The sequence below is a fragment of the Grampus griseus genome, assembly GCF_964374135.1.
Source record: "Grampus griseus genome assembly, chromosome: 6".
Classification (NCBI taxonomy): domain Eukaryota; kingdom Metazoa; phylum Chordata; class Mammalia; order Artiodactyla; family Delphinidae; genus Grampus; species Grampus griseus.
The window spans coordinates 8,176,370-8,204,088 of record NC_139000.1 but is presented as its reverse complement, the minus strand read 5'-3'; the positions used below and the strand labels follow the sequence as shown (position 1 = coordinate 8,204,088).

Below are 27,719 nucleotides of genomic sequence, written 5' to 3'. Positions count from 1 at the left end.
TTTTCTGAAGTTTCTTACTTCTCAGCCTGGAATAGAAAAACCAAGGGCTATTTAGCCCATTCTTTCAAAGAGATTGGCAGCAAGTGGCACCCCACGATTTGACAAGAGTCACAGATCTGAGAAGTGGATGTAGAAACGGCAAGAGGTGGGCCCTACTAAACAGACTGATGGTGCTTAGCTTACAAAGGGGGCGCGGGAGGCTGACCTGGCAGCAGTGTCTGCTTACAAAGGCCGAGAAGTGAACACTGCACACTCACGGGGAGGGAGATGACCAGCCAGAGGGCGGGAGTAGGTTTGCAGGGATCCGTGGCTCAGAGGGCTGGCTGGCCTTAGCTGCGCTGGCGGATCACCCTGTTTACAGAAGCCTCTCTGCATAGCCCTCAGGCTGAATTGCAAAGTAAACCGTCTAAGTGCAGCGTTTGCCCTTGAAGTCTGAGGCATCCCTCCTCTCTGCAAACATCAAGTACCCACTGTCTGGAGCAGGAGATCATGTCCATCGGGGGAGGGAGAGAAGTAAACAGGTGATCACAAGCAATGATAAGTACTAAACATTTGTGACTGGAGCACAGATGCTGAGGAAGCACAGAGGGGCGGTTGCCTGTCTTGAAAGACAGTACTATCAGGTGACTGCACTATTCATACAGGCTAGCATTTGAGTACCTGGCATGTGCTTGGTCTTTTTATATATTGCCCCTACTCAAAACCCTCCTGCAAGATAGTTAACTGTCATCTCCACTAAGAGATGAGGAAACAGAGGGCCAGAGAGGGATTAGGAGCTAAGCCTATCACTCTCTTAGCCCTGGTTCTTGCCGGAAATACACAGCACTCCACCGCAGTTGCCCGCACCCAGAGAGTGCGGCATACAAACGGCGAGATTCTACAGCGCACTGACTTCATCGTACTCACCTCCAGCAGTGACCTGGGTGCACGCACATAGAGAGGCTGGCTATTAACATCCGCAGGGGACTCAAAATTGGGAGATATTAAGATGAAGATTCCAAAGTCAGGGTTACCTATGAAGTGAGTGGAATTTAACAAGAAGCGTAGAGCTCACTGATTTAAGCCCAGATCAGTCATAGCTATGAGGCATGAGGGACCCCGCCCAACACAGGACCTCAGCACCCGAAGGTCCTGGTCATCGTCGGCAACCTGGGCCTCCCCCCGCCCCACCCCAACCCCGAGTCGTGACGAGCACGGAGGTGGGCTGTGGCGCCAAGGGCCACGCCTCTGCCCCGGCAACGAAGCTCGGCATCCGAGAGACTGGGCCAGAACTGTTGTTTGGAGACTTTCCGCCCTGCGGCTGTACGTGGGCAGAAGTGCCCAGGCACCAGGGCAGCGGTTAACGCCGAACAGGAACCGCAGACCCGACCACGGAGGGGAGTTGCTGCTGCCCAGAGTTGGGGCGGGAAGTTCTGGGCGCGGCCCACGTGCTCCGCCTTCGTCCAGCTCCTAGCCCCATTGGTTGAAGCTAGATTGAGAGGCGGATCCAGGCACACGTGCAATCCCCGCCCTCTACCCTCATTGGCCGGTTCGGTGTGAGGCATCTATATGACCCCGCCTCCGAGCTCGCATCACACTCCTATTGGGTGGCTGTGTGCTCCGGCCCAGCTACAAACTCCGCCCCACCTATACACTGGACAGCTCTGTCCTAGGGGTGGTTCCAGCGCTCGTCGCCTACCGGCTCTTTGCTTCTATTGGTCCGTTTTGACTTCAAGGGCGGCTCCTAGCGCAGAGGCGAACACCGCCTTGCGTTCCCATTGGTTGCTCCCATACCAGCTGCCGTTCCGACCCCGCCCCAGAGCCACCACTCACCGTTCATTGGCTGGCTCTGGCCTGACAGGCCGGTGCAGGCCACACTCGCTGGACCCGCAGCAGTTCAGGCGTCGGAGAGGACCGGGCAAGCGTTGGCGGCGGACATGACGCCTGGGGACCAGGAGGAGACCCAGCCGCTCCTGCGGCTGCCGGGCGGCAGGTGAGCGGACAGGGGAACCCGAGCCCCGGGGGCGCTGCCTCGCCCCTCCCGCTGCGCCAGGCCCCGCTCACCGACCTCCCCGTCCCAGCAGCGCTCCCCGCGGCCGCCGCGTCTTCCTCGCCGCCTTCGCCGCTGCTCTGGGCCCACTCAGCTTCGGCTTCGCGCTCGGCTACAGCTCCCCGGCCATCCCGAGCCTGCGGCGCGCCGCGCCCCCGGCCCTGCGCCTCGACGATGCCGCCGCCTCCTGGTTCGGGGTGAGGCCTTGGGCTCACCCTCCAGCCCTCCTGGGACCCTCTTTCGCCCACCCTTAAGATGGGCGCCAGGACCCTCCCCCTGCCTGGCTTCGGGCGGGCACTGAGACCCTCCGCCGAGTACGTCCCGGCTCCCCTGCCAGGGGTCGCCCATCCCCTTTCCCCAAGGCCGTTGAGGGTGGGGTAGAGGGCGAGGTTGGGCCGCGGCACCACCGGCGCCCCCTCCTCAGCCGGCGGTCGCCCCGCCCCCAGGCCATCGTGACCCTGGGCGCCGCGGCGGGGGGCGTGCTGGGCGGCTGGCTCGTGGACCGCGCTGGGCGCAAGCTGAGCCTCCTGCTTTGCGCCGTGCCCTTCGTGGCCGGCTTCACCGTCATCACAGCGGCTCAGAACGTGTGGATGCTGCTCGGAGGCCGCCTCCTCACCGGCCTGGCCTGCGGCATTGCCTCGCTAGTGGCCCCGGTGAGTGTGTCCCCCAGCCTGGCGCCCTGGGACCGGGGAGAAGGAGCAGACCTGGGGGCCTTGTTTCTCCCTGGCTGCGGCCTCCTGCCTGCCTGGCACCATGCCCCTTCCCTGCTTCGTCTTCCTTACACTCCAACGGGCCTTGGAAATAGCCGCTGTTATTGTCCTTGGTTACAGATGAAGTGAGCCTAAGAAACCTTAAGTCCTTTGTTTAGGCACAGCTAGTCAGTGGTGAAGCTATTTCTGGAGCCCAGGATGGTGCCACTTAACAGGCTCTCTCTTTTGCTCTACAAATAAGATGGCATCTGTAGATGGTCAACAGAAGCCTCACAGTATGGCTCAGATCCCCCCCACCCTTGTCATTCAGACCACTGACTACAGTTAAGCAGGAAAATCCTGTTCTGGTTTGTCCCCAGGGGCAAAGGCTGCTGGGACCTGCCCTCCCCTTCATTGCTCAGGAACAGGTCCTCCAGCCACTTCCCCTGCTTCTCTCTCACCACCTCCTGACCCAGCACTTCCCAGGCTGCCTTTGGAGCTGGACATCTGGGTGAAATCCCGGCTCTGCCACTTACCAGGGCAGAGCACCTCTCTGCGCCTATAAAATGGGAATAATGGCATTACCTTGTGCTGTGGTTGCGAGGCTTCAGTGAGACCCTGCACATACAGCCCTGGCCCTCGCATGGCCTGTGGAAGGACTTTGGACCCTGGCAGCAGGGGTTGTGGGGTGACCCGTGAACTGCCGCTGGTCATGAGTTTGGATGATCAACCACCCACACCCTAACCTGGTCAAGACTGAGAGCAGTAGCTCAGAATCCATCCCTTTGCACCTACCACTCATTTCAACTGCATTTGCTGGGTAACAGCAGCAGCTAGGTTGGATTTTATATTTTGGAGGGTTTTTTTACTGGGCAAAAGCACACTTGTCTTAGATATGGGCATAAGGTATGGAATAACCTAGAAGCATAGGCAAGGGCTTTCTGGCTCCCGAGCCCAGAGGATGCCGTGGCAGTCACTGGTAGCAACTGAGGTGAAGAGTTCCTGCTTTCACTCCAGGAGCACCACTCAAAGTATGGTCCTTGGACCAGCAGCCTGGGTGTCACCTGGAGTTGGTTAGAAAGGCAGAATCTTGGACCACCGCACACCTATTGCATCAGAATTTGCATTTTTTCAAGGGTATACATACAATAAATGAAAGGTTGAAAAGCCCTTCTCGCCCCCGCCCCACACACATAGCAGCCACTTCTATACCCTTTAAACACCTGCTGCAGATCACTTGGTGGGGGCAGGGAGGTATGCGGAGGGCTCTGCTGACCAGGACCTGCAGTTAGGAGCCCACTGGGCCTGCAGCTGCCCCAGCCAAGGCTCTCCTCAGCTCTGAATGGTTGAGACTTTTCAGTTTTAAGAACTCTTCGACCCCAAGTAAAATCCCATCTTAATTACCAACAGGTATATATCTCCGAAATTGCCTACCCCGAAGTACGGGGGCTGCTCGGCTCCTGTGTGCAGCTCATGGTCGTCATAGGCATCCTCCTAGCCTATCTGGCAGGTAGAGTTTTCGTGTCATCTCTCTTGATAACTGTTAATGGCTCCGTGGCTATTTTACAGATATAGAAACTGAAGTTCAGAAAGGTCAAGGGATTTGCCTGAGGTCACACAGCCACTGCCCAAGATGCCAGGTTCCCAGACCACCTGCCTGAGACCCTGGGTCACGTGGGTCTTGGGACAAAGTTCTGGGGAGAGCTGGAGAAGGTGATGTCCTCATCTTCCCAGAGCAGAAGCCCATTCCAGGAGTGGGGGGAGGGCTGACTGGTTAGGTCAGTACCCCGCTGTGTGGTGACAAACTAGGGTCCTGGGGGTGGAGGGGGCACTCCAGAGTCTTTAGCCTAAGAGCTCGGAGGACCCAAGCCTGTCTCCCTCAGAATCAGTACTGGATTTGCAGCCTGAAGGAGGCAGGTTCCAGGGGACCCGAGGGTCAGAGCTGGGGCCAGCATGAGGAAGCTTCCAGAGGCAGACTGGAACTGAGCTGGGATAGAAGGAGGGCAGGCTTCATATCTGACAGTCCCAGGTTAGGGGAATCTGCCAGTTACTAGCTGTGTGACCTTGGCCTAGTCACACCACCCCTGGGAGCCTCAATTTCCCTGTCTTTAAGTGGAGATAATCCTACCTAGTCCGAGGCTGTTGAGGGATTAAGTGACACTGTGAAAAGTGCCTGGCAGCAGGCCCCAAATGAGAATTGTCAAGGAATGGCCTGAGAACCACTGGGGGGGTGGGGGTTTCGGGCCTGACGGGCCGTGGCAGGGCCTGGGGCACGTGCCCTCTGGTTCTTCAGAGTAGCTGACATGCGGGTCTGTGGTCTTTCGTTTTTACCCGCTTGACCATCCTGAGTCTCATTCAGAGTCCTGCCAGCAGCCTAGCTGCCTTGCGGGGCCAGCAGTATGCCAAAGCCCCTGCACAGACACCGACGTTCGGGACAGACATGTGGGTCACACCCGTAGAATTTCCTCCAGGTCATCATAATCTGCACTTTCATTGATCAATTTCTGTGAGTTTTGATTGACTGCTTTTCAGTGAAAAGTCTCCCCCAGCTCTGTCCCTCTTCCTCTGCGGAGGCGCCAGCCTTGCCTGCTTCTCGGCAGCCTTCCTGAGAGTCTGCATGTAGGAGGACTATGCGTATTTATTCTCCTGCTCCTGCCTTTTAGACAAATGGTGCCGTATACCACGTCAATACATAGCGAGCGCCTTTGTTTAATGGCTACATAAATATTCACTGATATACCCCCCATCGTTTCCACAACATTTAGCAATAATAATGACAATATCAACAACAAACCTGAGGGTAGCCATGCAAAGGTAGTGAGGTCCCCACCCCTTAAGCTGAGTCCCTGGGGTTGGCGAGGGGGCAGGCACTCCCAGAGAAGGTCCAGGCTGGCTCACCCCAGCTCTGATGTCTGACCCACCCCGCCCCACCCAGGCTGGGTCCTCAAGTGGCGCTGGCTGGCTGTGCTGGGCTGTGTGCCCCCCTCCTTCATGCTGCTGCTCATGTGCTGCATGCCTGAGACCCCTCGCTACTTGCTGACTCAGCACAAGCGCCAGGAAGCCGTGGCTGCCATGCAGTTCCTGTGGGGCTCCGAGCAGGGCTGGGAAGAGCCCCCTGTCGGGGCTGAGCACGAGGTGAGGGGCTGGGAGCCCGAGCTGGGGGGAGGGGGCCATGAGGTATCACCCCTTTGCAGCCAGGGGAGGTCAGCACAGTCTGTTGCAAAGGCTGTACACACACAGTGGCGGGTGGGATGAGGGGTGTTGTCCTGCTCGAGCCCCGCTGCTTGGCTGGGCCCCAACCTTGGACATCCCTGGGAAAGCCTGAGCCTTGACCTTCCTGTCCCAGGAAGAGAAAGGCCGGGCCACATCAGAGGAAAATGCAGGTGCAGATTTGAGGACTTAGGTTTTTTAAACAGGGAGTTGTCAGGCAGGGGAGAAGACTGAGTCTCTGCCCCTTACCTGCTGTGTGACCTTCCCATCTTTAGCCCTAGTTTCTTCATCTGTAAAGTGGGAGTCATAGCACGTGTCTGGCAGTGGTGGTGAGAATCAGTGGGGCGTGGGGAGGCGCTTGGCCCAGGCCCAGACCCAAGGCTGGTGGGATTCGGGAACCCTGCGCTCTTTGCTCATACAACATCTTTGTGGATCCCCCAACAAATCAGGAAGGGACGTGGGGAGGTGAGGATCTTGTCACCTTACAAATCGGAGGCTAAAGTGATGCAGGGACCTGAAGTAGAGGCTTCATGTGGGGCCGGGACAAGGAGCAGAGGCTCCCTTACTCCGCCAGGCCTCAGGACGGTGGGCTCAAAGCTGGGGTGCCCTCGGGACAGGGTAGAGAGAAGCACTGATGCCCGGTCTCCGTCTGAGCAGGGCTTCCACTTGGCCCAGCTGCGGCGTCCTGGCGTCTACAAGCCCTTCATCATCGGCATTTCACTGATGGCCTTCCAGCAGCTGTCGGGCATCAACGCTGTCATGTTCTACGCAGAGACCATCTTTGAGGAGGCCAAGTTCAAGGTAAAGAGGCCTCTGCCCTGGCCTGCCTCACCTGGATGCCATATGGGTGGGACCTAGTTCCAGGGTCTTCGCCTGACCCGCCTCGGCCCGTCTCCTCAGGACAGCAGCCTGGCCTCGGTCATCGTGGGGATCATCCAGGTGCTGTTCACGGCCGTAGCGGCCCTCGTCATGGACAGAGCCGGGCGCAGGCTGCTCCTGGCCTTGTCAGGTGAGGCCCAAGGGTGACGGCTCAGCCCTCTGCAGGCGGGTGGCCCAGGCCAGCCTCCCACCACAGGCTGGAGGGTCTTTTCTGAGGTCCTCCTCCACGTTGAGGGAGGAGGACAACGGCTGAGTGTCCCTGAGAAAAGGCCAGACTTCAGGAGAGCTCTCACTAAGCACGTGTTTGAGACCAGGCCCGTGCTAGCCGCATCGCTGCATCACACCTTAACCTTCACAGTGAACCTACAAGAAGGCGCCATCAGGGCCCAGTGTACGATGAGGAAACTGAGGGCCGGGCTGAAGCGGCTCAGAAGCTTGTGGTCTTTCTGGGCAAGTGACTTTACCTGAGCCTGTTTTCCCTCTGTGGAACGGGGTAGCTGTGGGCCATTGTGAGGCTCAGGAGATGGTCCGAGTGAGGCTCCTCGTGTTCTGAGCCCTACCGAGCACTTGGTGCTGCTGGGGAAGCAGGTCTGGCCTCTGTGGCTGCTCCTGCTTCCTCAGGCCAGGGAGGGTCTGCTTCCAGGAGCTCCTTGGAGTTTGCTGAGGTGCAAGGTCCAAGCCGGGGCTGGCAGGGCCGGGCTGGGGTGAGTGCAGCCAGGCAGGGCTCTGCTCACTGCCCGTCTCAGAGGCATCCGGGCCATGTTGCTGTGGCCCACAGTGCACTGAGACTCCTGCCCCCCAGTGCCACGCGCCCAGGCCGCGGGCCGCCTCCCCCTGCCCTGTCCCACCCACTGCCGCGCTCCACCTGCAGGTATGGTCATGGTGTTCAGCACCAGCGCCTTTGGCGCCTACTTCAAGCTGACCCAGGGCGGCCCTAGCAACTCCTCGCACGTGGACCTCTTGGCGCCCGTCTCCATGGAGCCCACCAGTGGCAGTGTGGGGCTGGCCTGGCTGGCGGTGGGCAGCATGTGCCTCTTCATCGCCGGTGAGTGGGGGGGCTGGGGGGGTGAGGGAGCCGCCCTGCCGCCCCCGGGTTCCTGTGGCTCCCAGCGAGGCCAGGCCTACCCACCCTCACCTCTGCGTCTGCAGCTCTGACCGTGTACCAGGCACCAGGCTGAGCCCGTCTCTGCTCCTCTCACACGACTACCACGACAGCTCTCCATGCAGGCCCCTCCTTGTCCCGTTCCGTAGCAAAGGCCTGATGCATAAGAAGTGAGGACAGTGGCCTAAGACTCCAGGGTGGGATCCAGGCCCCCTCAGGCCACAGCTGGGCAGCCCCGCAAGGCTTCAGCCCAGGTGGTCTGCGGCGAGCCAAGAGTCCAGCCCCGTGGGCCCTGACGCCTGTCTTGCTCCCGCAGGCTTTGCTATGGGCTGGGGACCCATCCCCTGGCTCCTCATGTCTGAGATCTTCCCTCTGCACGTCAAGGGCGTGGCCACAGGCGTCTGCGTCCTCACCAACTGGTTCATGGCCTTTCTCGTGACAAAAGAGTTCAGCAGCCTCATGGTGAGTGCGGGCCCCGGTGGCCTCCCCCTCACGCAGTAGTCGGCAGAGAAGCGCTTTTCAGAATTGCTCTTGTTGCGAGAGACTTGGGGTCCATGGCTCTGCACGCAGGCTGAGGCCCCAGCATCTTGCGACACCATCTTGGTCAGGGGTGAGGGGGAGCAGACGGGCCGGGCCGGCGAGAAACCCAGGCTGTGGCCACTCAGGAACCTCCAGGCTGTCCAGGTGGAAGGACAGCAGAGCTGACCTCGTCCTCCACTGGACTCTGGGGACACGGGCTGGGAAGCAGTGCTGTGAGAGAAACTCCGGCTCTGGAGTCAACAGGCCTGGGCTCCGTTCCCATCTTGGCCGCCTCCCTGCTGGGTGGCGTTGGGTGTGCTGTTCACCTTTCTCTGAACCAGCTTCCCGGACTAGAAATGGAGAAGGGTAGCGTACCTTCCTCTTAGGGTTGATGGGAGCGTCAGTTCAGTTCAACATTTTGCCACCTTCTCACGGATGGACTGACACAGACATGGTCCCTGCCTCAGGGCCTCCCATCCAATAGAGGGGACCACTCTGGCGCAGACAGTCAAGCCATTTGTTCAGTCATTCGTCCCCCCCCAGGTCTCCTGGTACCTACCATGTCCTGTCCTGTTCAGGGTGCCAGAACAGCAGTGAATGGGATGGACAGGGTCCCCTTTATGACAAGGACTGGCATGAAGTGGACAGTGGTGGGAGGGTGAAGCGCCAGGAGGCCGGGCTGGGGCGAGGGGAGGCAGGTCATGAGAGGAGTGGATGTTTGGGGCTGGACTGGACTCTGTAGAGCCTGTGCTGCCCTGGGGAGCATGTCAGGAAGACCAGAGCAGAGGCCTGGGGGCGGAAATTACTTGCCAGGAGCTTGGAGGGGACAGACAGTAAAGGAGGGGCATGGCACCAAAGGACCTAAGAGGACCTGGGGGTGTACAGTGCTGAGAGGCCAAGAGAAAGGCTTCAAGGAGCGGGGGCTGGGGTCACCATGTCCCAGAGGAAGAGGAGCTGAAAGGGAGCGGCCTTTGGTTCTGGCACCTGGGAGGTCACTGGGGCTGGGCTGGGAGAGTGGACTGACTCTGACCGAAAGTCACCGCTCCCTCCCCGCTCCACACATGAGCCCTGAGTGTCCCCGTGTGTGCACACGCCCCCATCGCCACCTGACGATAGCTCCCCCATTTCCTCCCGCACCAAGAAGAGACTCCTACGGCGGCAGGGCCCACAGAGGGCAGGGCCAAAGCTGAGTGTAGAGCGGAGGTCTGTGGGCCCTGAGGTCAGGCACTGGGGGAGGAAGCCCAGCTGTCACTGGATAGCAGGTCTCTGACCTGGGGGCAGTCACTTCGTCACAGTGAGCCTCAGTGTCCCCGCCACACAACTTCCACACCTTGGACAGTGCTCAGCTCAGGCTTCTGGATGGTGGACCGCAGAACCCCCTCCACTCCCCTGAGCCTGGGCGGGTGGGCCCCGACTGGGGCCTCGGCTTGTCGGCTGGGGCATGAGGGCTCCTGACCTGCCGCGTCCATGCATGGCCTCTCCACTCTCTTTGCAGGAGGTGCTCAGGCCCTACGGTGCCTTCTGGCTGGCCGCTGCCTTCTGCATCTTCAGTGTCCTTTTCACTCTGGCCTGTGTCCCTGAAACCAAAGGAAAGACCTTGGAGCAAATCACAGCCCATTTTGAGGGGCGATGACAGCCCCTTCCCGTGAGTGGCTGCCCCTCCTAGCTGGACCAGCTTTGGGCCTCGGAGGGGATGGTGCCTGCCTGTGACTCCAAACTGAGCCTCAGCTGGAGCCTGCACGCCCCGCCTGCCCCCAGGGAGTCAGGAGCCAGGACTGTAGCCCCTTGGAGCTTTGTCCTCTGGGGCCCCACCTTCCTGCCCAGCTCTCTACAGCCCAGTGAAGCACGGGGACAAGGTTCCCAGCCCCTGGGTCCAGTTTCCACTGCTGCCCTGTGACTCGTGTGGAGGGAACATCTCGGAGACGCTTTGTTGTGCTGTGGTCAGTCCTCCACGTGCCATCTCCATCGTGACACAAAAGTGACCGCGGAGAAGGGGGACTCTTGGTTCCTCGTTTTCTGGAGAAGATGCTTTTGGAGGCTGGGTGATGGCCATGGTTACTCCTCTCACGTGGCTGCATTATGAGGAAGGAACTTTGCCAAATAAATATTGGACTCGGAAAATCAGGTCATGACCTCTTTGTGTGGGCTGCAGTCCAGAAGGGCATTTTCCTGTTCCTTCCATAAAGCTAGGCTCCCACAGACTGTCTTGCCAAGAACATCTGTGGATCTGCTTTCTCACGGTCAGCTGGGCTTGCCTTTGGCACTTGGAGGTCATTTCTGACTCTTTCCTTGGGTTCAGTCCCCTGAATCATTAGTCATCAAATCTTGAGTTCCTCCTGCAAAAAAGAAGCCTCTCTTCATATTAACTTTAATGGAGCCAGAAGTCTTTTACAAATTACTTTTATTGTCTACTGTATAAGTAATACGTGTTTATTGCAGGAAAACTGGAAGACACAGATTTATGTAATATAATTATTTTTTATGGCAGTTAACCATCTGCTAGGCACTATCCTAAGTACTTTACAAATATTAACTCCTTTATTTAGATAAATAATAAAATATTCACACCTGCACCTTACCAGAGAATTTCATTCTGTCTTAAAAGATCTCTCCCCCAAATACATGCTTCCCAGCATCACTACACAGAAGTGGGACGCCCTACTTCCCATTCTGTAACCTGTTTTTATTCACTTCTCAGGCTGTGCAGCCCAGCATGTGCCCACCTTGACATCTTGTATTAAGCTTTGTAAGGAGACCGAATGAGACCGGAGACAAGGGGAATGGAAGTGTGGAGTGGTCCAGGGCAGAGCAGTGGGGGACAAAGCAGAACAAGTTGCTTAACTTCCCTAAGCCTCAGTTCATTCATCTGTAAAATGGGCATAATGATGTTATCTCCCTTGTGGGGTTGTTATGAGGATGAAAGGAGATGATCATGTAAAGCACTTAGATCTGAGGATGGCACTGAATAAGTGCTCAATCAGTTTAGCTGCTGGTGGTGGTAAGGCTGTGCAGGTGAGGTTGGGAGGCTGTGGTGGAGACGGGGAGCTGCATGCAAGACTGGTTGTGAGGCTGCATGTGAGGCTCTGGGGGTGCTTCATAAGGGGATATTTGAAATCTTTACAAGTGTTTCTCTATCTCCTACCCTACCGCCTCAGCAACCTGTGATTGCTACCAGCACCTACTTATAGGTACCAAGGACTGTGGACACACACACTTTTCAGAGGTCCCCGTACACTCCTTTAAGGCCTTCCCATCAGAGCACAAGGTGCTTCAGGGACTAAGAGCCAGCCCCAGCTGATACCCCTGTATCTACCACAGGAGCCCAGTCCAGCACCATCAGGCACAGGTCCATGAAGAAGTGGGGCAGGATGAAACATCTCCAGAAGACAGGTGCAGCAGAAGCTGCGCTTTACCCAGCCTAGGATAGAAATGTGCATTGCCAGCTGACATCCACCCCATTTCCCACTCCCACCCCCAGAACAACTTCCAGGAGAATCCTGGCTTCTGAGAACGAGGCAAGAAATTCCCTAACATCACCCAGTGGACACGGGCGGAATCAACTGTGGCGTGAACCACTCTGCTACCCCCCAGTGGCCATAGGTGGGTTTGCAAGACTAAGGCAAGAAAACCCTTGCCTACCTCCTAGTGGCTATTATGGGTTTAGCACCTGCTGGGCCTGTGGCACAGGCAGAACACACCAGCTGGAACAGCCCACTAGCCAAGGAATGCAGGCAGCCTCTGGAAGCTAGAAAAAGCAAGGAAAGAGATTCTCCCCCTGGAGCCTCCAGAAGGAAAGTAGCCCTGAAGACACCTTGACTTTAGCCCAGTGAGGTCCACTTCAGACTTCTGACCTCCAAAGTTGTAAGCCTAAAAATTACACAAGCCCAAGGTAAAGAAGAGCTTATCTCAAAGAGATCTGTGGGTGTGACTTGCTTAACGGAGTGAATCCCAATGAGATTCTTAGAAGACCCACAAATGTAGAATCATATTGGGGAAAAACACTACCAGCTATGATTGAAAGGGAGAGAGACAGTACAAAATGAAAAGAGGCTTAGGACCCCCAAACTCATTTCTGCTTCCCAGGTAACACATTCTCATCTCCTTAACGTCAAAATGCCTCTGAAAGTAAATTGCTCATCAGAAAATTGCTTGATTAGTGAAGATCAACAGGCTTGTGGGGAAATTCCATCAACGCTCTGAGGAAGCCCACTGAAATATCCCCTGGGGCAGCACGGAAGCCCCCAAGGACAGAATATTCAGGAATCTCGCCTCCCAACACTTCTAACTGAACACTGTTAAAGTGTGCTTCTGCCCCTGAGATTACTGAAGACGTCTTCCTGCTGATAAGCTTTTATACTTTGACCGTTCCAGGCCAACCTGCGGCTGCCCCGTTCACACTGAGGGGCCCTCACTTCCTTTACCCCTCCCAAACTATCAGAAGGGCGCAAGAGGACCGTGAAGGTGGCTGGGGTTGGGCCCTGAGCTGACTGACGAGGGAGAGGACCTCGTGGAGCCGGGCCCCGGGCACGTCAAATCCCTGAGCAGAAACCAGGCGCCTAGCCCTAGTGCAGATCTGCGCCTGCGCTAAAAGCACTGCTCCCGTGAGCCTTCGCGGCCAAGTCTCTTCCTGTCCAAAAGGCCCCAGTCATTGTATTCAGTGGACCTGAAAGGCATGTGCAACAAAGCGTGATGGGAAATAGATTCTGGAAGCAAGAACAGGCGGAAGCCTCGCTAGGAAATACGGTCCACGAGGGTGTGCGGGTCACAACCTGGCACCGAGAGACAAGAAAAGGCTTTGGCCAGTAACGAGCCCGGAGATTTCTGGGAAATGGAGTCCGGTGGGGCAGGGAGGCATGTGCGCATGACCGGAAGTGGCGCTATTCAGGCGCCGTCCCCTTTGGAGCGAGAGGCGGGTCTGCGGCCGCAGTTTCTGAGCTCACGCTGGTGGCGGGAGCCGGGAGCTTGCTCGCGTAGCTGGCAGCGGCTTTTTCACGTGGTGTTCTGCCTGAGACCGAGGCAGGTGCGCCACGGGCTCCCCAGCCGAGGCCTGGCTGTGGCTGGGGAGACAGTGAAAGACCCGGCTGGACAGGCCGGACCGGGCTCAGTACCGCAGGCTCAGACCCGGCCTTTAAGGGGACAGGCCTGAGAGAAGAGCCCAGAGCGGGGCTGGCGCTCAGAAAACTGCTGGGAGGCGGTGGCGCGAGGTGGGACCCAAATGCTGGAGGAAGGAGGTGAGACGGAGTGGTGGAGCGGTTTGTGGCTTCTAGCTTGTCCGCTAACAGTGCTGTGTGACCCAGATCAGAATTCGGCGGTCATCCTTTCCACAAGTGGTTGGGGGACGATCCTTTTTGTGGAATAAAGAATTCCGGGGTCAGAAAAGTTTGAGGAGCTCAGCCCTGGATCATTTCTGAGTGTCCTGTCCCTTACTCCGATCTGTTGATGGACCCGTGGCATTAGAAAGTAGAGAGAAATGGGCCCTGGGAAAGAAAATGGGACTTACTCAGGGCCTCCTCTATTGCTTCTGATCTTCCAGCCCTCTTGAAGCATCAGGGATGTTCGGAATGGGAGCCCGTTGGCTTCACCTCATATTGAGGATGGGTTCAACCCAGTTGGATTGTGAAATCGTGGAGGATACTGGAGATTTAGAATCAGAAGGCTAGGATTCCTGTTTAAGCTCTGGGGTACCAGCCAGCTTTCTTAGCCTGTGTTTCTTCATGGAGGAAAAGGTAAAATAACGTTAACTACCTCGTTCACCTCTAAGAACTGTAAGCATCAACTAAAATGACGCTTTTGAAAGCACCTTTTTAAACTGAGATATCATTTACATGCATTCACTTTTAAAGTGTACAATTAAGTAGCTTTTAGTATATTCACAAAGTTATGCAACCATCACCTTTTTTTTTTTGGCTGCGGCATGCAGGATCTTAGTTCCCCAACCAGGGGTCCAACCCATGCCCCCTGCACGGGTCTTAACCACTAGACCACCGGGGAAGTCCATCACCATTATTTAATTCCAGAACATTTTCATCACCCCAGAAAGAAACTGGTATTACTCCACATTTTCCCTTCCTCCTAGTTCCTGGCAACCATTAATCTATTCAATACTTTCTGTCCTCATGAATTTGCCTATTCTGGACATTTCATGAAAATAGAATCATACAGTATATGTGTCTGGCTTCTTTCACTTAGCATAACGTTTCAAGGTTCATCCATGTTGTAACATGAAGGAATCTACGTTTTATGGCTGAATAATATTCCATTACATGGATTATACCATGCTACATTTATCTCTTCCTCAGTTGTTGGACATTTGGGTGGTTTCCAGTTTGGGCTATTACGAATAATCCCATAAACATGCATGCACAAGTTTTTGTGTGGATGTGTTTTCATTTTTCTAGGGTTTATATATACTTAGGAGAGGAATTACTGTATAACTCTGGTAACTTTGGTAACTCTGTTTAACTTTCTCAGGAACTGCCAGACTTGTGTTCCACAGTGGCTGCACCATTTTACATTCCCAGTAGTAATGTATGAGGATTTCAGTTTCTCTACATACTCATCAACACTTGTTTTTTTTCCATCTTTTTAATTTTAGCCATCTTGGTGTGAAGTGGTATCTCATAATGGTTTGATATGCATTTCTCCACTGACTGATGATGTTGAGCATCTTTTCATATACTTAATAGCTGTTTGTATCTTACTTAGAGAAATACCTATTCAAATCCATTGCCCATTTTTAAGTTGGGTTATTTGTCTTTCTTTGTTGAGTTTTTAATTTAAAGAATTCTTTTTATATTTTGGATACTAGACCCTTAGAAGATATATGATTTGCAGATCTTTTCACTTTCTTGACAGTGTCCTTTAAAGCACAGAGTTTTTAATTTTTATGAAATCCAGTTTAGCTTTTCTTTTGTTGCATGTGCTTTTGGTATCATGTCTAAGAAACCCATTGCCTAATCAGAGGTCATAAAGATTTATATCTGTATTTTCTTCTAGAAGTTTTAGCTTTTACATTTAGGTCTTTGATCCATTTTGGGTTTTTATATGTGGTGTGAGGTAGGAGTCCAGCTTCATTCTTTTGCATGTAGATATCCAGTTGTCCCATCTCTATTTTTTTGAAAAGAAATTTAATTTCTTGGCACTCTTGTTGAAAATCAGTTGTCCATAAATGTATGGATTTATTTCTGGACTCTCAGTTCTTCTCCATTGATCTATATGTCTATCCTTATATCAGTTCCACACTATTTTAATTACTGTTGCTTTGTAGAAAGTTTAGATCTTCTGTAATTTCCTTGAACAATGTTTGGTAATTTTCAATGTAATGTCTTTCACTTTTTTTTTTTTTTTTGAGATTTGATGATTTTTTATTAAAGAAAAGTATCTAAATGGAAGCAAAAGTAACAGTATCCATAAAAATATTTGTTCTGAAATATTTACACATTAAAAAAACAAAGAATTAGGATTAAGAATAACATCCATTTATGAGAAATTGCTCTGAGCTTAACAGATACCTCAGTGTCTGTAGGGAATGATTTTCTCAATTAAAGACTTTATGGTCTACAGAGAAAGGTCAACTAGAGGTGTCAACAATTTTAAATCTATTACATATAAAATGCAGTGTTGAGGATGATGTGTGAAATTTAATTTTAAAAATTAAAAAATAATAACATTTTGAAAAAACAACTTTAAGAAGAATACTAGTGACAAGAGATTAGAGGTAGATATGGCTAAGACAGTAAAGTAAATTAATCCATACCAAAATAAGTATCCTACCTATGTTATTTATACTTTTTTGCTTATAACATCAGTAATCAAACTCTTGCACTTCTTTTGTTCAGTTTATTCCTAGGTGTTTTGTTCTTTTAATGCTCTTGTAAATGGAATTTAAAATTTCATTTTTGGATTGTTCATTACTAGTGTATAGAGATACAGTTGGAGAACTGTTTATTCAATCCTTTGCCCATTTTTAATTGAGTTGTTTTTTTTATTGTATATTCATGTTGTATCCTGCAACCTTGCTGAACTTGTTTAGCTGTGATAGTTTTCTGTGGATTCCTTAGGATTTTCTGTATACAAAATCATGCCATTCACAAATACAGGTAGTTTAAATTCTTCCTTTCCAATCTGTATGCCTTTGGTTTGCTTGTTTGCTTGTTTTTGCCTAATTGCTCTGGCTAGAACTTCCAGTATAATACTGGTTAGAAGTGGCAAAAGCAGACATCCTTATCTTGTTCTTGATCTTAGGGGAAAAGCATCAGTTTTTAGCTCTGGGTTTTTTGTAAATGCCTCTTTATCAAGTTGAGGAAGTTCCCTTCTGTTCCTAGTTTATTGGATGTGTTTTATCATGAAAGGTATCAGATTCTGTAAAATGGCCTTCTTGGAGTTCACTGAGATGATCATATGGTTTTTTTTTCCCCTTTATATTAATATAGTGTGTTATACAGATTGATTTTCATTTGTTGAACCAACCTTGCATTCCTGGGATGAATCCCACTTGGTCATTACCTCTTTTTTTGTTTAAGCAAATGTCTTAAATTTGCAGAGCCACTTTCTCCAAGGAACTTAATTGGTAATAGTTGTAAGCTGTATATTTACATGCTAAGCATTGTGTCAACTGTTTTGTCTGCATTTAAATCTTCACAGCAACTTTACATGGGATATTATCCTCATTTTACAGATGAGAAAAATGAGACTTAGAGAGGTTACATGATTTATACACTGCTGGTAAGTGGTAGATCTGGAATACTTGAGAGTCTGTTACACTCTAATGCCTCCCTATGTTTGAGTCAATTGATGGAACTTCTGAGGTAGGAAGGGAAATTGGAAAATTTCTGTCCCATTGCATGTCTGCAAATTCAGCCTCAATGAGCCCTGGGACCTATAATGTCATTTGAACACTCTCTTCAGAGTGAAAATTTGAGACTTTCTAGCTTGGTGAGATGTAAATTTTATGCCTCATTGCTTTCTTTCTCTTCCTCCAGAGCCACCTTCTCCAGATCCTGCCCTTCCCCAAGAGGAAGGCACAGAAGAGGAAGGAATGGCAGGTGGTCTCCTCACAGCTGGGCCCCAAGTAAGTTGGAAATTTACTCTGAAAGGCAGCCTCTTTTTTTTTTTTTTTTTTTAATATTAAGGGTGTTTTTGGTTTTTAATTACAAAAGGAATTCATGTTCTTTGTAGAAAACCTGAAAAGTGTAGACAACATACCCCCCCAAAATTACACTTAATCCTACAAAGAAATAACACTTAACATTTTGATTTGTGTCCTTTTAGTCATATTCTTTTTTTTCTGTTTTCCCCAAATGGGTTTGTCCTGATTTGTAACCTTCTTTTTATTTACACTTAGTAGAATTTGATTAATATTTCCCCAATTTCATTAAGAGTATTCTACAGAATTATTTCTAATAAATTCCATTTCATAGTCCTTCTGTGAGAGTAAGAGCTGTCTTCTCCCTTTCTTTTTCTTGACTAGACTAGGAATTGGTCTGTTTTCATTTTTAGAATGCCTGCTCTTGGATTTCCTCATCAGTTCTACTGTTTATTAACAAAATTTTCTGTGTTAGTTTTTTTGCTTCTGCTTTCCTTAGATTTATTTTAAAATTCACTTTTCAAAATCTCTTGAGTTGAATCCCCTAATTCATTTTCTTCCTGTTTTGTTCATATAGATTGAATATTTTTGGTGGTGGGTCTTTATTTTTTTAGATATGCCAAAATTGTGACTTTGGTTTCTTGTCTGCACATTTAGCTGGGCTGTGCTCCATGCAGGCAAAGTTTGTCTCTTCTCCACACAAAACATCCAGGTATAGTGTGATTGCAGCTGTAGGATTTATGGCTCAACCTTATTAAATTACTCATTTCTTCCATACCTTTATTTTTTGGTTTATTTTGTATTAACTCTGTTAACAACTAAGTTGTTTAACATCTCTTGTAGCTATATTTTAAATTTCTCTTTGTACTTCCTACAGTTTTTTCTTTATGAATTATATATTTGTTATTTGGTTCATGACCCTTATATCTTCATAATGGATTTTACTCTCTTGATTATTATAAAATGACCCAAATGTTTTAAATATTCCATCGTTTTTTAAAATGACCCTCTTTGTCCCGTTTAGTGCATTTCTCAGTGTGAAGGATGTATTGGAAGGACAGGTAAAATTAGAAATCAGGAAACTAGTTATGAATTGGGAAACGATGGTGGCTTAAAGCAAGGCAGTGGCAGGGGCATGGAGAGAAATGCATGAATTCTCATGATATTGAGGAGGAAGAATGAATATGCAGTTGACATGTGGGGAGCTGCAAGAAAGGGGAAGATAGCACCCAGTTGTCTGACATGGCCAACTAGGTGACTGGAGGTACCATTTCCTAAGCTGAAAATAGGCAAAGACCCCCTTGCCTCCGTGCCTTTGCTCCTGATGCCTCCGTTGCCTTGGACATCCTTCTCTTTCTCCATCTGAGGAACCTGCTCCTTGAAGGCCAGGTTGCCCTCCATCTATGATTCCTCCTCTGTTATCCTAGCCACTAATCTGTCCATCTCTTTGACACATTATTACAGGTGGTTGCATACGTGCTGGCTCTCCTGCTGTACTGTGTGATGTCTGAGTAAGCAGGAATATTTATTAAATGTTCTGAAAACATTAATCATTCACATTTCTTTGCTAATTTGCAGCTGATTCCTTGTTGCATAAACTCACACATTCTAATTTTGTTTTTTCTCTATTGGCGCTTTTAATTCCCAAGCACCTGTTAGTTCTGCCCAATTACTGCTCATATATATACATAGTTTCTTCTATTTATGTATAAAGTCTACTAGAGTTATAAAACATGTGAAGACAAGAGAGACTGTATTTTATTTATTTTTGTGCATCAATATCCAATATAGTGTTAGGCACATAAGAAGTGATCAATAAATGCTTTTCTGGAACTACCCTGAGTCTTTTCAAAGACCCTTTGTAGGCCTGCTAACCAACACACCCAAAGCTGCCAACCTCCCCACCCCCTCATATTCTAAGGCCACTGGGCAAGAAGGAATATGCTTGTTGTTTCAGGGATCCACACCTTTCAACAGTGTGACTGTAGCTTTTACCCAGAAGGGATGGAGGCAGTTGGCCCCTACTCCGAGGGACAGGTTCAAGAAAGGGATGCCAGAAAAGTCCAGAAACCTGGTCCTACTGGGTAAGGAAACCATTTAAAATGCAGAATTTGTTCAGTTCTGAAAATGTTTTACTTCCAGTGTCGAGTGATCCTGAGTGGCTCTGCTGCACCAGAGGGACAGTGTTTGTTCCTCCTCATTCCCTAGTGAAAGATCTCTGCATTCTGGTTTGGGAAATAGGCAGTTTCATTTTGTTCCCCCCGAGGCTGCACCTCCCCGTTTTCTTATTTCCCAGGAAGGGTGGGGTAGCCTTCAGGCCAGTTCCTCCATAGTCACTAAGTTCCCAACTTCTTAAGTATCTGGCTTTATGGGCTTGCTTAGCTCCCTGGCTTGACCCCTCCTTGAGGCTGTTACTTTAGCTCTTTTCAGAAATGCTCTACTAAGACCTTGGCACCGTATCTGTCTTATTTACTGCTGTGTCCCCTAGTGCCTGGTACCAAGTCAGTGCTCAATAAATATTTGTTGAATGAATGAAGTGAATGACCCATTTCCACTCCCCTCAGTTCTGGGAGGCTATTTATACTTAGTACAGATCTCTAAACCCCACTTTTTTCCCCCTTAAATAGGACTTCCAGTCTCCCAGCCTGGTATGAACTCCCAGTTGGAACAAAGGGAAGGTTCATGGATGCTAGAGAGAGAAGGCCTAAGGAGTACCTGTCCAGGTAAGTGAGCAAGCACTAAGCCAGTCAGAGTCTCGGGAGCAAAAGCCCCTTTGAAACATGCGTTAGTGCATTTGAGTATTTTAACGACTGGTGAGGTAGATATTATTATCCCTGTTTTATAGATGAGGAAAATAAAGCTGAGAAAGGCTAACTCACTGGTTCAGAGCCTCACAGCTAGAAAGCGGCGAGGCTGGGGTTTGAAGCAACAACAGTCAGACTCCAAAGCCCTCTATTCCACGCTGTCTACTCAGCCTCCCAGGCTGGGAGGCATTTGGGAGCACTGGTGGTATCGCTGGCCTCTGGGAAATGAGAGTCATCTTTGCTGGCCTAGCACATTCCCTGCTTCGGGTTCACCTCACTGAGGATCTCAAGTACCCACCTTTAGCCGTGCTTCAGCTGTGACACCTACTGCTGCTCCCCTCTCTGACTAACCCTTTATTGGATTCTGCACCCACACCCTTTCTCTCCCTCTTCATGGCCATGCTGGAATTTTCTGAAGGGCTGATACTAAGAAACTTAGGGAAAACGAGCAAGAGAAACCATAGTTTCTGCCTTTATCTCTTGCTACTCATCTAAGGCTGCTCACTCCACCCCCACCTTCATATTTCAGCCCTTGCAAATGTCTGACCTTTGGCAGGACCTGTGGTTCCAGCCACTTCTGATATTTTGAAACTTAAAGCATCAGAGGTACAATGAACTTAACAACTTTAAAGTGACAAAATTTTAAATTTTTCTAAAAATGCGGTCTAATGCTTTATATCTTTTATGGTTGCTGTAGGACAATGAAAACAAAGCCTCTGGCTTACTTTGTGCACGGTTCATCTGAACTCTCTTCACATTTTATCCTCTTTCTAAGCAGCCTGTCACATGTCACCTCAGCCCTTGTAACTCTGGGCACCACTCACACTTGCTGAAATATTTCCCTTTACCAGGAGCCTCACTGCCTGCTGCTTCCTTCTCCCAAACCCCCTGCTTCCCAGCACAGCATACTTGTTATGCAGGACCTTTAACCTGAATCCAGAGAACCCTGTGTGGAACTTTGGGAATTGAATAGAGTGTTCTGTGGCAATAACTGCATCTTTCTGGGAAAAGATTTCGTCACAGTCTCAGAGGGGTTCAGGATCCTATAAAGGTTACTGAAAAAGATTCAAATCACCATGTCACTAGAAACAGAAGTTGGGAAAAGGTGTTACCACAAAGGATCTGTGCCCTGAGGTATTAGTGTAGAGTATTAGTGTGGAAGCAGCTTTGGATGTGGACCCATGAAAGGTGCATCCGGGTCCTGGCTTGCTACATATTAACTACATGGATTCAGAGTAAACCACTAAATTGTGGTCGTCTGTTTCTATATCTGAAAAAATGTAGATAACAAAACCTGTCTCACTCTTTGACAAACTTATTTGAAAAAAAGTTGTCGACAATGTAGGGCGGTATTAATTCTGTAATAGTGAAGTAGCTAGAGGAAAGTTTTAAATCTGGCTATTAGAGTAACTAAAACACTGCTCCTGTGATGTCGCACCTCTGCTCTGAGACCCACCGAGCATCCTGGGCATCACTGTGCCTCCTGGGCTGGTTTCAGAGCTATTATTCCATCCCACCCCTCCCACCGTGACAGACCCAGATCTTCGACCTGCCTTTGCCTCACTGCGTGGTACATGCCTGGCGTTGTTTTAGCTACTGGAGGTGCAACAGAGAACAAGATGTAGGCCCTGCTTACATCCTAGTGAGGAACGTAGATAAAGCAAGTAAACAAAATAACCGAAACAATATTGGATGGTGATGAGTACTGTAAGAAAGGGGAATATGGGTGGGGTGGGGGCTCTCCTAGATCGGATGGACAGGGAAGACCACTTTGAGGAGGTGACACTGGAGCTGAGATCTGAAGGAAAAGAATGAGCCAGCCATGTAAGTATCCGGAGGAGGAACATTCTGGGCCACTCCACGTGTTGAGGCTTTGAGTTGGGAATAAGTTAGACTTGTGTTAGGATGAGAAGAGCCTAGGACTCAGTAAACAAGAGGGAAGGTGCTGGGCAGGGGTCAGATCATGTAAGGCTTAGAGGCCATGGGAGGCGTTCAGGTTTTATTCAAATAGGAAGATAGGAGGCCATTGAGGGTTTTGAGCAGGGAAGGGATAATATTTGTGTTTGAAAAGATAACATGTGTGGAGACTAGACTCTCAGTGTTCAAGACTAGAAGCAGGGAGATCAGTTAGGACATTCCAGTGAGAGGATGGTGGCGGCTGAGGAGGAGGATTCAGGACATACTTGGGTGTTAAAGCCAACATGACTTGCTAGTGGACTGGATGTGAGGGAAAGAGACATTAAGGATGACCCTGGCCTGAGCAGTTGGGTAAATGGGAAGACTGACAAAGACACTGGCTTGAAAGGGAAAATCAGCGGTTCTGTTTTGGGTATATTCAGTTTCGAACATAATTAGACCGTCTTATACAGGAGCCAGCACCCATGCCCCCTGTAGTGGAAGCGTAGAGTCCTAACCACTGGACCACCAGGGAATTCCCCGCATAGTCTTCTTAATTGCTTTTTTCTCCCACTGCTGCTTTTGTTGTCGCTTTTCTTCTCCTTTCCATCTTTCACTCAGATAGATGGTCAGTTTTTGAGAGCTGTAAGACCAAATACCAAGTAACATAGAGATACCCTCAACCCGAAACAGGGACTTTGGTGCTCTTAGTAGACTGGGCTTTGAATGCATGTGCAACTTAGAGGGAAACCTGCTTAATGGGAAACCATTTAATATGATTTACAAGGAAAAGGTCCAAGATAATAACAAGCACTCATATAACACTTGCTATTCCTCAGGTATCATTCTGGGTCCTTTGTGTTTTAGCTCATTTAGTCCTCTTAATAATTCTGGAAGAGAGCTACATTCACAAATAATAAATCCAAGGCATAGTAATTTGCCCAGAGTCACACAGCTAGTAAGAGGTTGAACCCAGATTTGAAACCAGGCAGTCTGGGTCAAGATTCTGTATAGAAATTCAAATAAAGCATATCTAAAACTAACCTGCTGTTTTCCTAAATAAGGTAGAAACAGGAAGAATCTTTTCAGGAAAATTGACCCTTGTGAAAAGAAGCTCCATAGCCTTCTCTAAAACTTCACTCCCTTAGCTATAAGCCTCTATGAAGGAGACAGAGAGAGATGTCTGGGACCATTGGGTTCACTTAGTTTTAATACTTTGCAAATATTATACATTAATTCACACTTTAAGGTTTTCTCTTAAAATGAATGAGGTCCCAAAGGGGATTAAGAATCAGTAACTCTTTTTAAAAATATCACCCACCCCCATCCATATTATAAAAGCAATGTTATTCTTTTTAAAATAACTTTTTTTCTAATAAAAATAAGTTCATTTGAAGTTTAGAAAATAAAAAAGAAAATCAAGATCTCCTGTCATCCCACCACACAGAGGTATTACCTTCAATCTTCGTATTACAAAAAGCAGCATTTTCTAAAATTAACAGTATGTAATTTTACATATTTCTTCTTTCACCTAACAGCATGTTGTTTATTTTTATCACTGCTTAGTCCTTGAAAGCAAGGTTTTTATAACTTTTATTATAAAAATAATAGTCACTGGAGAACATTAGAAAATACAGATAAGCATTGAAGAAAATAAAAACTACCCCTGCCTAATCCCACAAGCCAAAGACAACACAGCTTATCTTCACATTGTATAACTTGCCAGTGTTTTTTCAATAAATACCTTTCTACAAAAGGAATTATAATGTACAGATTTCAAACATGACTTATAACTGCTGAACAGTGTCCCTTGATTGGCTATACTATAGTCATTCCTCGTTATTAAACATTTAGGTATTTGCTTTTCATTTGACAAATGATGCAGTGTTGACAACTGATGTTAATGCAGGTGAAGTGGAATTCTGTGTCAGCATTTTAAGGACTCTTGACACATGCAGCCAGATTACTCTCCAGAAAGCCTGTCCATTTATGCAGCCGCACCAGTGTGTGAGATATCCCAAATGCTGCACTCTTAACAACACTCTAGAATTAACCTTTTTTTTTTTGAAATCTTGCTGATATGATAGGTGAAAACATTCATCCTGCTGGCATCAGTCATCAGCTTTTTTAAGTGAATTGTTCAAACCTGGTAATAGCAGGTTGCCCAAAACCACACCAAGAATTGTGACTAAGAAGACAGCTTAAGACAACCCAGTACTTGGCAAAAGCACAGGAGAGGAGTGTCAGAAAGAAAGGAGAGGAGTGCACCTGAGGCAGGTTCAGGATAAACTTCTGCTGTTTAGGAAAGGGAGCAAAGAGTGCTCATGTCTCTGAAAAGCTTTCTGATCATTGTGGTTATAACAGAAACATCCTGGGTGGAAGGGGGTGGAAGCATCGAACCTGTCCCACATAAGAGCTCAGCCAGACTCCTTCAGCCTTTTGTCTTTCTTTCACCAAAAGAATCTTTAAAATTGCTTTTGTAAATATTCTTCAGATTGGAAGATTGTATCTGAATCACCACCTGAACAAGACATTTCTGAAGAATCATTCCAAGACCCAAGTGTAGAGATGCCCTCTGGGGAGTCAGATCACAGGAACAGTGAACTGGGGAAGAGCTTCAATCTGAGACCAGTTCTTTCTCCACAGCAGAGAGTTCCTACAGAAGTGAGACCCCATAAATGTGAAACACACACAGAGAGCTTCAGGAAGAATTCAGATATAATTAAACCTCACAGAGCGAAGCCGTACATATGTAATGAATGTGGCAAAGCCTTCAGTTACTGTTCTTCCCTTTCTCAGCACCAGAAGAGCCACACTGGGGAGAAGCCATATGAGTGCAATGAATGCAGGAAGGCCTTCAGCCAGAGCTCATCTCTTACTCAGCACCAGAGGATTCACACCGGAGAGAAACCTTATAAATGCAGTGAATGTGGAAGAGCCTTCAGCCAGAATGCAAACCTTACAAAACACCAGCGAACTCATACCGGAGAAAAGCCTTACAAATGTAGTGAGTGTGAGAAAGCCTTCAGTGACTGTTCAGCCCTTGTTCAGCATCAGAGAATTCACACTGGAGAGAAACCTTATGAATGCAGTGACTGTGGGAAGGCCTTCCGCCACAGTGCAAATCTTACAAACCACCAGCGGACTCATACAGGGGAGAAGCCCTACAAGTGCAGCGAATGTGGGAAAGCCTTCAGCTACTGTGCGGCATTTATTCAGCACCAGAGAATCCATACAGGGGAGAAACCCTACCAATGTAATGCATGTGGGAAGGCCTTCAGCCAGAGTGCAAACCTCACAAACCACCAGAGGACTCACACTGGAGAGAAACCCTACAAGTGCAGTGAGTGCGGGAAGGCCTTCAGCCAAAGCACAAACCTTATAATCCACCAAAAGACCCACACTGGGGAGAAGCCTTATAAATGTAATGAATGTGGGAAATTCTTCAGTGAGAGCTCAGCCCTTATTCGACATCATATAATTCACACAGGAGAAAAACCCTATGAGTGCAATGAGTGTGGAAAGGCATTTAACCAGAGCTCATCCCTTAGTCAGCATCAGAAAATTCACACTGGTGTGAAACCTTATGAATGTAGTGAGTGTGGGAAGGCCTTCAGGTGTAGTTCAGCTTTCGTTAGACATCAGAGACTCCATGCTGGAGAGTAACTGGGAACATAACCAAAGTGGATGGGGACCTGACAGGTAATTTGAAGGCATCTGGGGACATCTGACTTTAAGTCTAGCTCAGAGCCACATGCAAAAGCACCTTTAATAAATAGTCACTATTTTACATGTTGCTTCTGGAAGGTCTCAGGTGCTCTCTTCTTTCTCAACATCTTCTTAGACAACCCAACCCCAATTACACTGCTTTAAAGATTTACCTTTAATTCAGTGGTAAAAGCACTCCAGAAACGATTTATAAAGAATGAGTGAAAGACTTCGTTCCTACTTATAAGGCCGGGTATTTTGGCAGTGGTGTGGTCGTAGTAGTCTCTGCTTGAATGAGGGCTGTTGCAACAGGAGAATCAAGAACATTAGCCGGGAACGAGTATTCCCCATAGTGGGGCCAGAGGTTTAAGATTTGGGGGAGTGAATTCAAGTGAGGAAGGGGATTCTAGAGCCAGCTGTTACTAGAACGGGGCTGGGGGAGGGATGCTGAATCTAGACACAGCTGCACACAACCTGCACTTTCTGAGCTGCTCAAGTGCTCTATTCTAGTTACTGCTGTCAAGAAAAGACCGAGGAAGGACAGTGAGGTTGAGGGTGCAGGAAGAAGCTAATGAAATCCCTCAGCAAGGCACATACCTTTAAACGGAGTTCCTAAGGGAGGGAAGGCTAACAAACCTGGGGCAACGTGACGGCAGCACATTGTGCTTTGCTTTCCCTGGCTCAGAGGCAGGCGAGTCATTTTTACTTTCCCCTCTTCCTGACAGTTGAGTATCTTTTAAATTAAGCTCTTTAGCCTGTTGGCCTGCTTTCTCCCTTGCACCCAACTGGTGTAGATCTCATCTCAGCACTTATAAACTGCTGTGAGCTTACTTGGTTTTTGGTTAGGTAAGCCTGATTTGAGACTCCCCATTACTGGTCTACTGTAAGGTAAGCTGGTTATACCCTCAGCCATCACCCAAGGCCTCTAGCTTTGATTCCTTGATGACTTGCCACGTGCCCTGGAATGTTCCTCACTCCAGCAATCTCAGGCAGTCCTTTCCACTAAAGCAGTTTTCCACCCCTGCTTGCACCTGTGATTAAAAACCACCTAAACCACCATGACCAAATGGACAGCCAAGTGGCTAATGGCAGGGAAATGAAGTTCTTGGTGCCATCATTCCCAACTCCCTTTAGGCTAGTCCCCAGAAGCCCCTTCCAGGTGGTACTTCAGGCTGCTCGGGTAGCTTTGTCTCAGTGTCCAGGTGTTTGAGGTTCATTCATTGCATATCAAATGAGGTGAAAGTGAGTGATGAGCTCTAGAAACTCAAAAGGAACAGAACTAAGAAAAAGACAAGGGAGAGGCTTAGGAAAGGTGAAAGCGTTCATTAGAAAATAGTCTGTGACTGGTTTAAAGCAAACCAGGGTAGGTCTAGGAGCTGCTAATTAACTACAGAAGAGGACTCATAAAGGTCAGGTTCTTTGGTTGTCCCATCAGTGGTTCTGAACCACAGCTGTACACTGGAATGGAGAGTAAAAAGCCTTGAATCATGGGCCCTGGGCCCAGAACCCACCAAATGATTAAACTGGTTTGGGAGGAAGAGCTGCTTCCCTGGGTGTTTATTATGTTTAATTCCCCAAGTTTTCTTTCTGACCAAGAACTTTTTCTTGAGGAGCTCCATGAATGTGTCTCCAAAAAGCAGACTTCCTTTCTAGGTATCTTCTGAGCTAGTCCCATACAGGACAGAAATGTGTTGTCCACAGATTGCTGCTTCATCCCCAGATTCTGTCACCCTGGCCTCAATGACCACCATTTGACCACAAAGCCTAGGCTCCCCCAAGGAAGAGGCCACATCAGAAA

General features: G+C 49.1%; 2 protein-coding genes across 6 annotated transcripts; both read left to right on the top strand.

Annotated features, from left to right (window-relative positions):
* Positions 1 to 1,862: 1,862 nt before the first annotated feature.
* SLC2A8 (solute carrier family 2 member 8) lies at positions 1,863 to 10,956 on the top strand (the record flags this gene model as incomplete). 3 transcript variants are annotated; one of them, XM_082655821.1, is made up of 10 exons in its annotated part: positions 1,917 to 1,972; positions 2,064 to 2,226; positions 2,476 to 2,682; positions 4,129 to 4,228; positions 5,654 to 5,853; positions 6,586 to 6,729; positions 6,829 to 6,937; positions 7,679 to 7,852; positions 8,226 to 8,371; positions 9,924 to 10,956. In XM_082655821.1, the coding sequence occupies 10 exons, from the start codon at positions 1,917 to 1,919 to the stop codon at positions 10,059 to 10,061; spliced, it is 1,437 nt and encodes a 478-aa protein (XP_082511947.1). In that variant the 3' UTR covers positions 10,062 to 10,956. The 3 variants fall into 3 exon arrangements, with proteins under 3 accessions (XP_082511949.1, XP_082511947.1, XP_082511948.1); XM_082655823.1 differs by lacking the exon at positions 2,064 to 2,226 and having other exon boundaries at positions 1,863 to 1,972; XM_082655822.1 differs by lacking the exon at positions 8,226 to 8,371.
* A 2,427-nt stretch (positions 10,957 to 13,383) lies between these two features.
* On the top strand, positions 13,384 to 27,142 carry ZNF79 (zinc finger protein 79). Of its 3 annotated transcripts, XM_082656476.1 has the most exons (7): positions 13,384 to 13,659; positions 17,410 to 17,498; positions 18,171 to 18,225; positions 18,978 to 19,024; positions 19,471 to 19,597; positions 20,141 to 20,236; positions 24,708 to 27,142. In XM_082656476.1, exons 5-7 carry the CDS (start codon positions 19,564 to 19,566, stop codon positions 25,877 to 25,879), a joined length of 1,302 nt encoding a protein of 433 aa, XP_082512602.1. In that variant the 5' UTR covers positions 13,384 to 13,659; positions 17,410 to 17,498; positions 18,171 to 18,225; positions 18,978 to 19,024; positions 19,471 to 19,563; the 3' UTR covers positions 25,880 to 27,142. The 3 variants fall into 3 exon arrangements, with proteins under 3 accessions (XP_082512602.1, XP_082512601.1, XP_082512603.1); XM_082656475.1 differs by lacking the exons at positions 18,171 to 18,225; positions 18,978 to 19,024; XM_082656477.1 differs by lacking the exons at positions 13,384 to 13,659; positions 18,171 to 18,225 and having other exon boundaries at positions 17,477 to 17,498.
* The last annotated feature ends 577 nt before the right edge of the window (positions 27,143 to 27,719 follow it).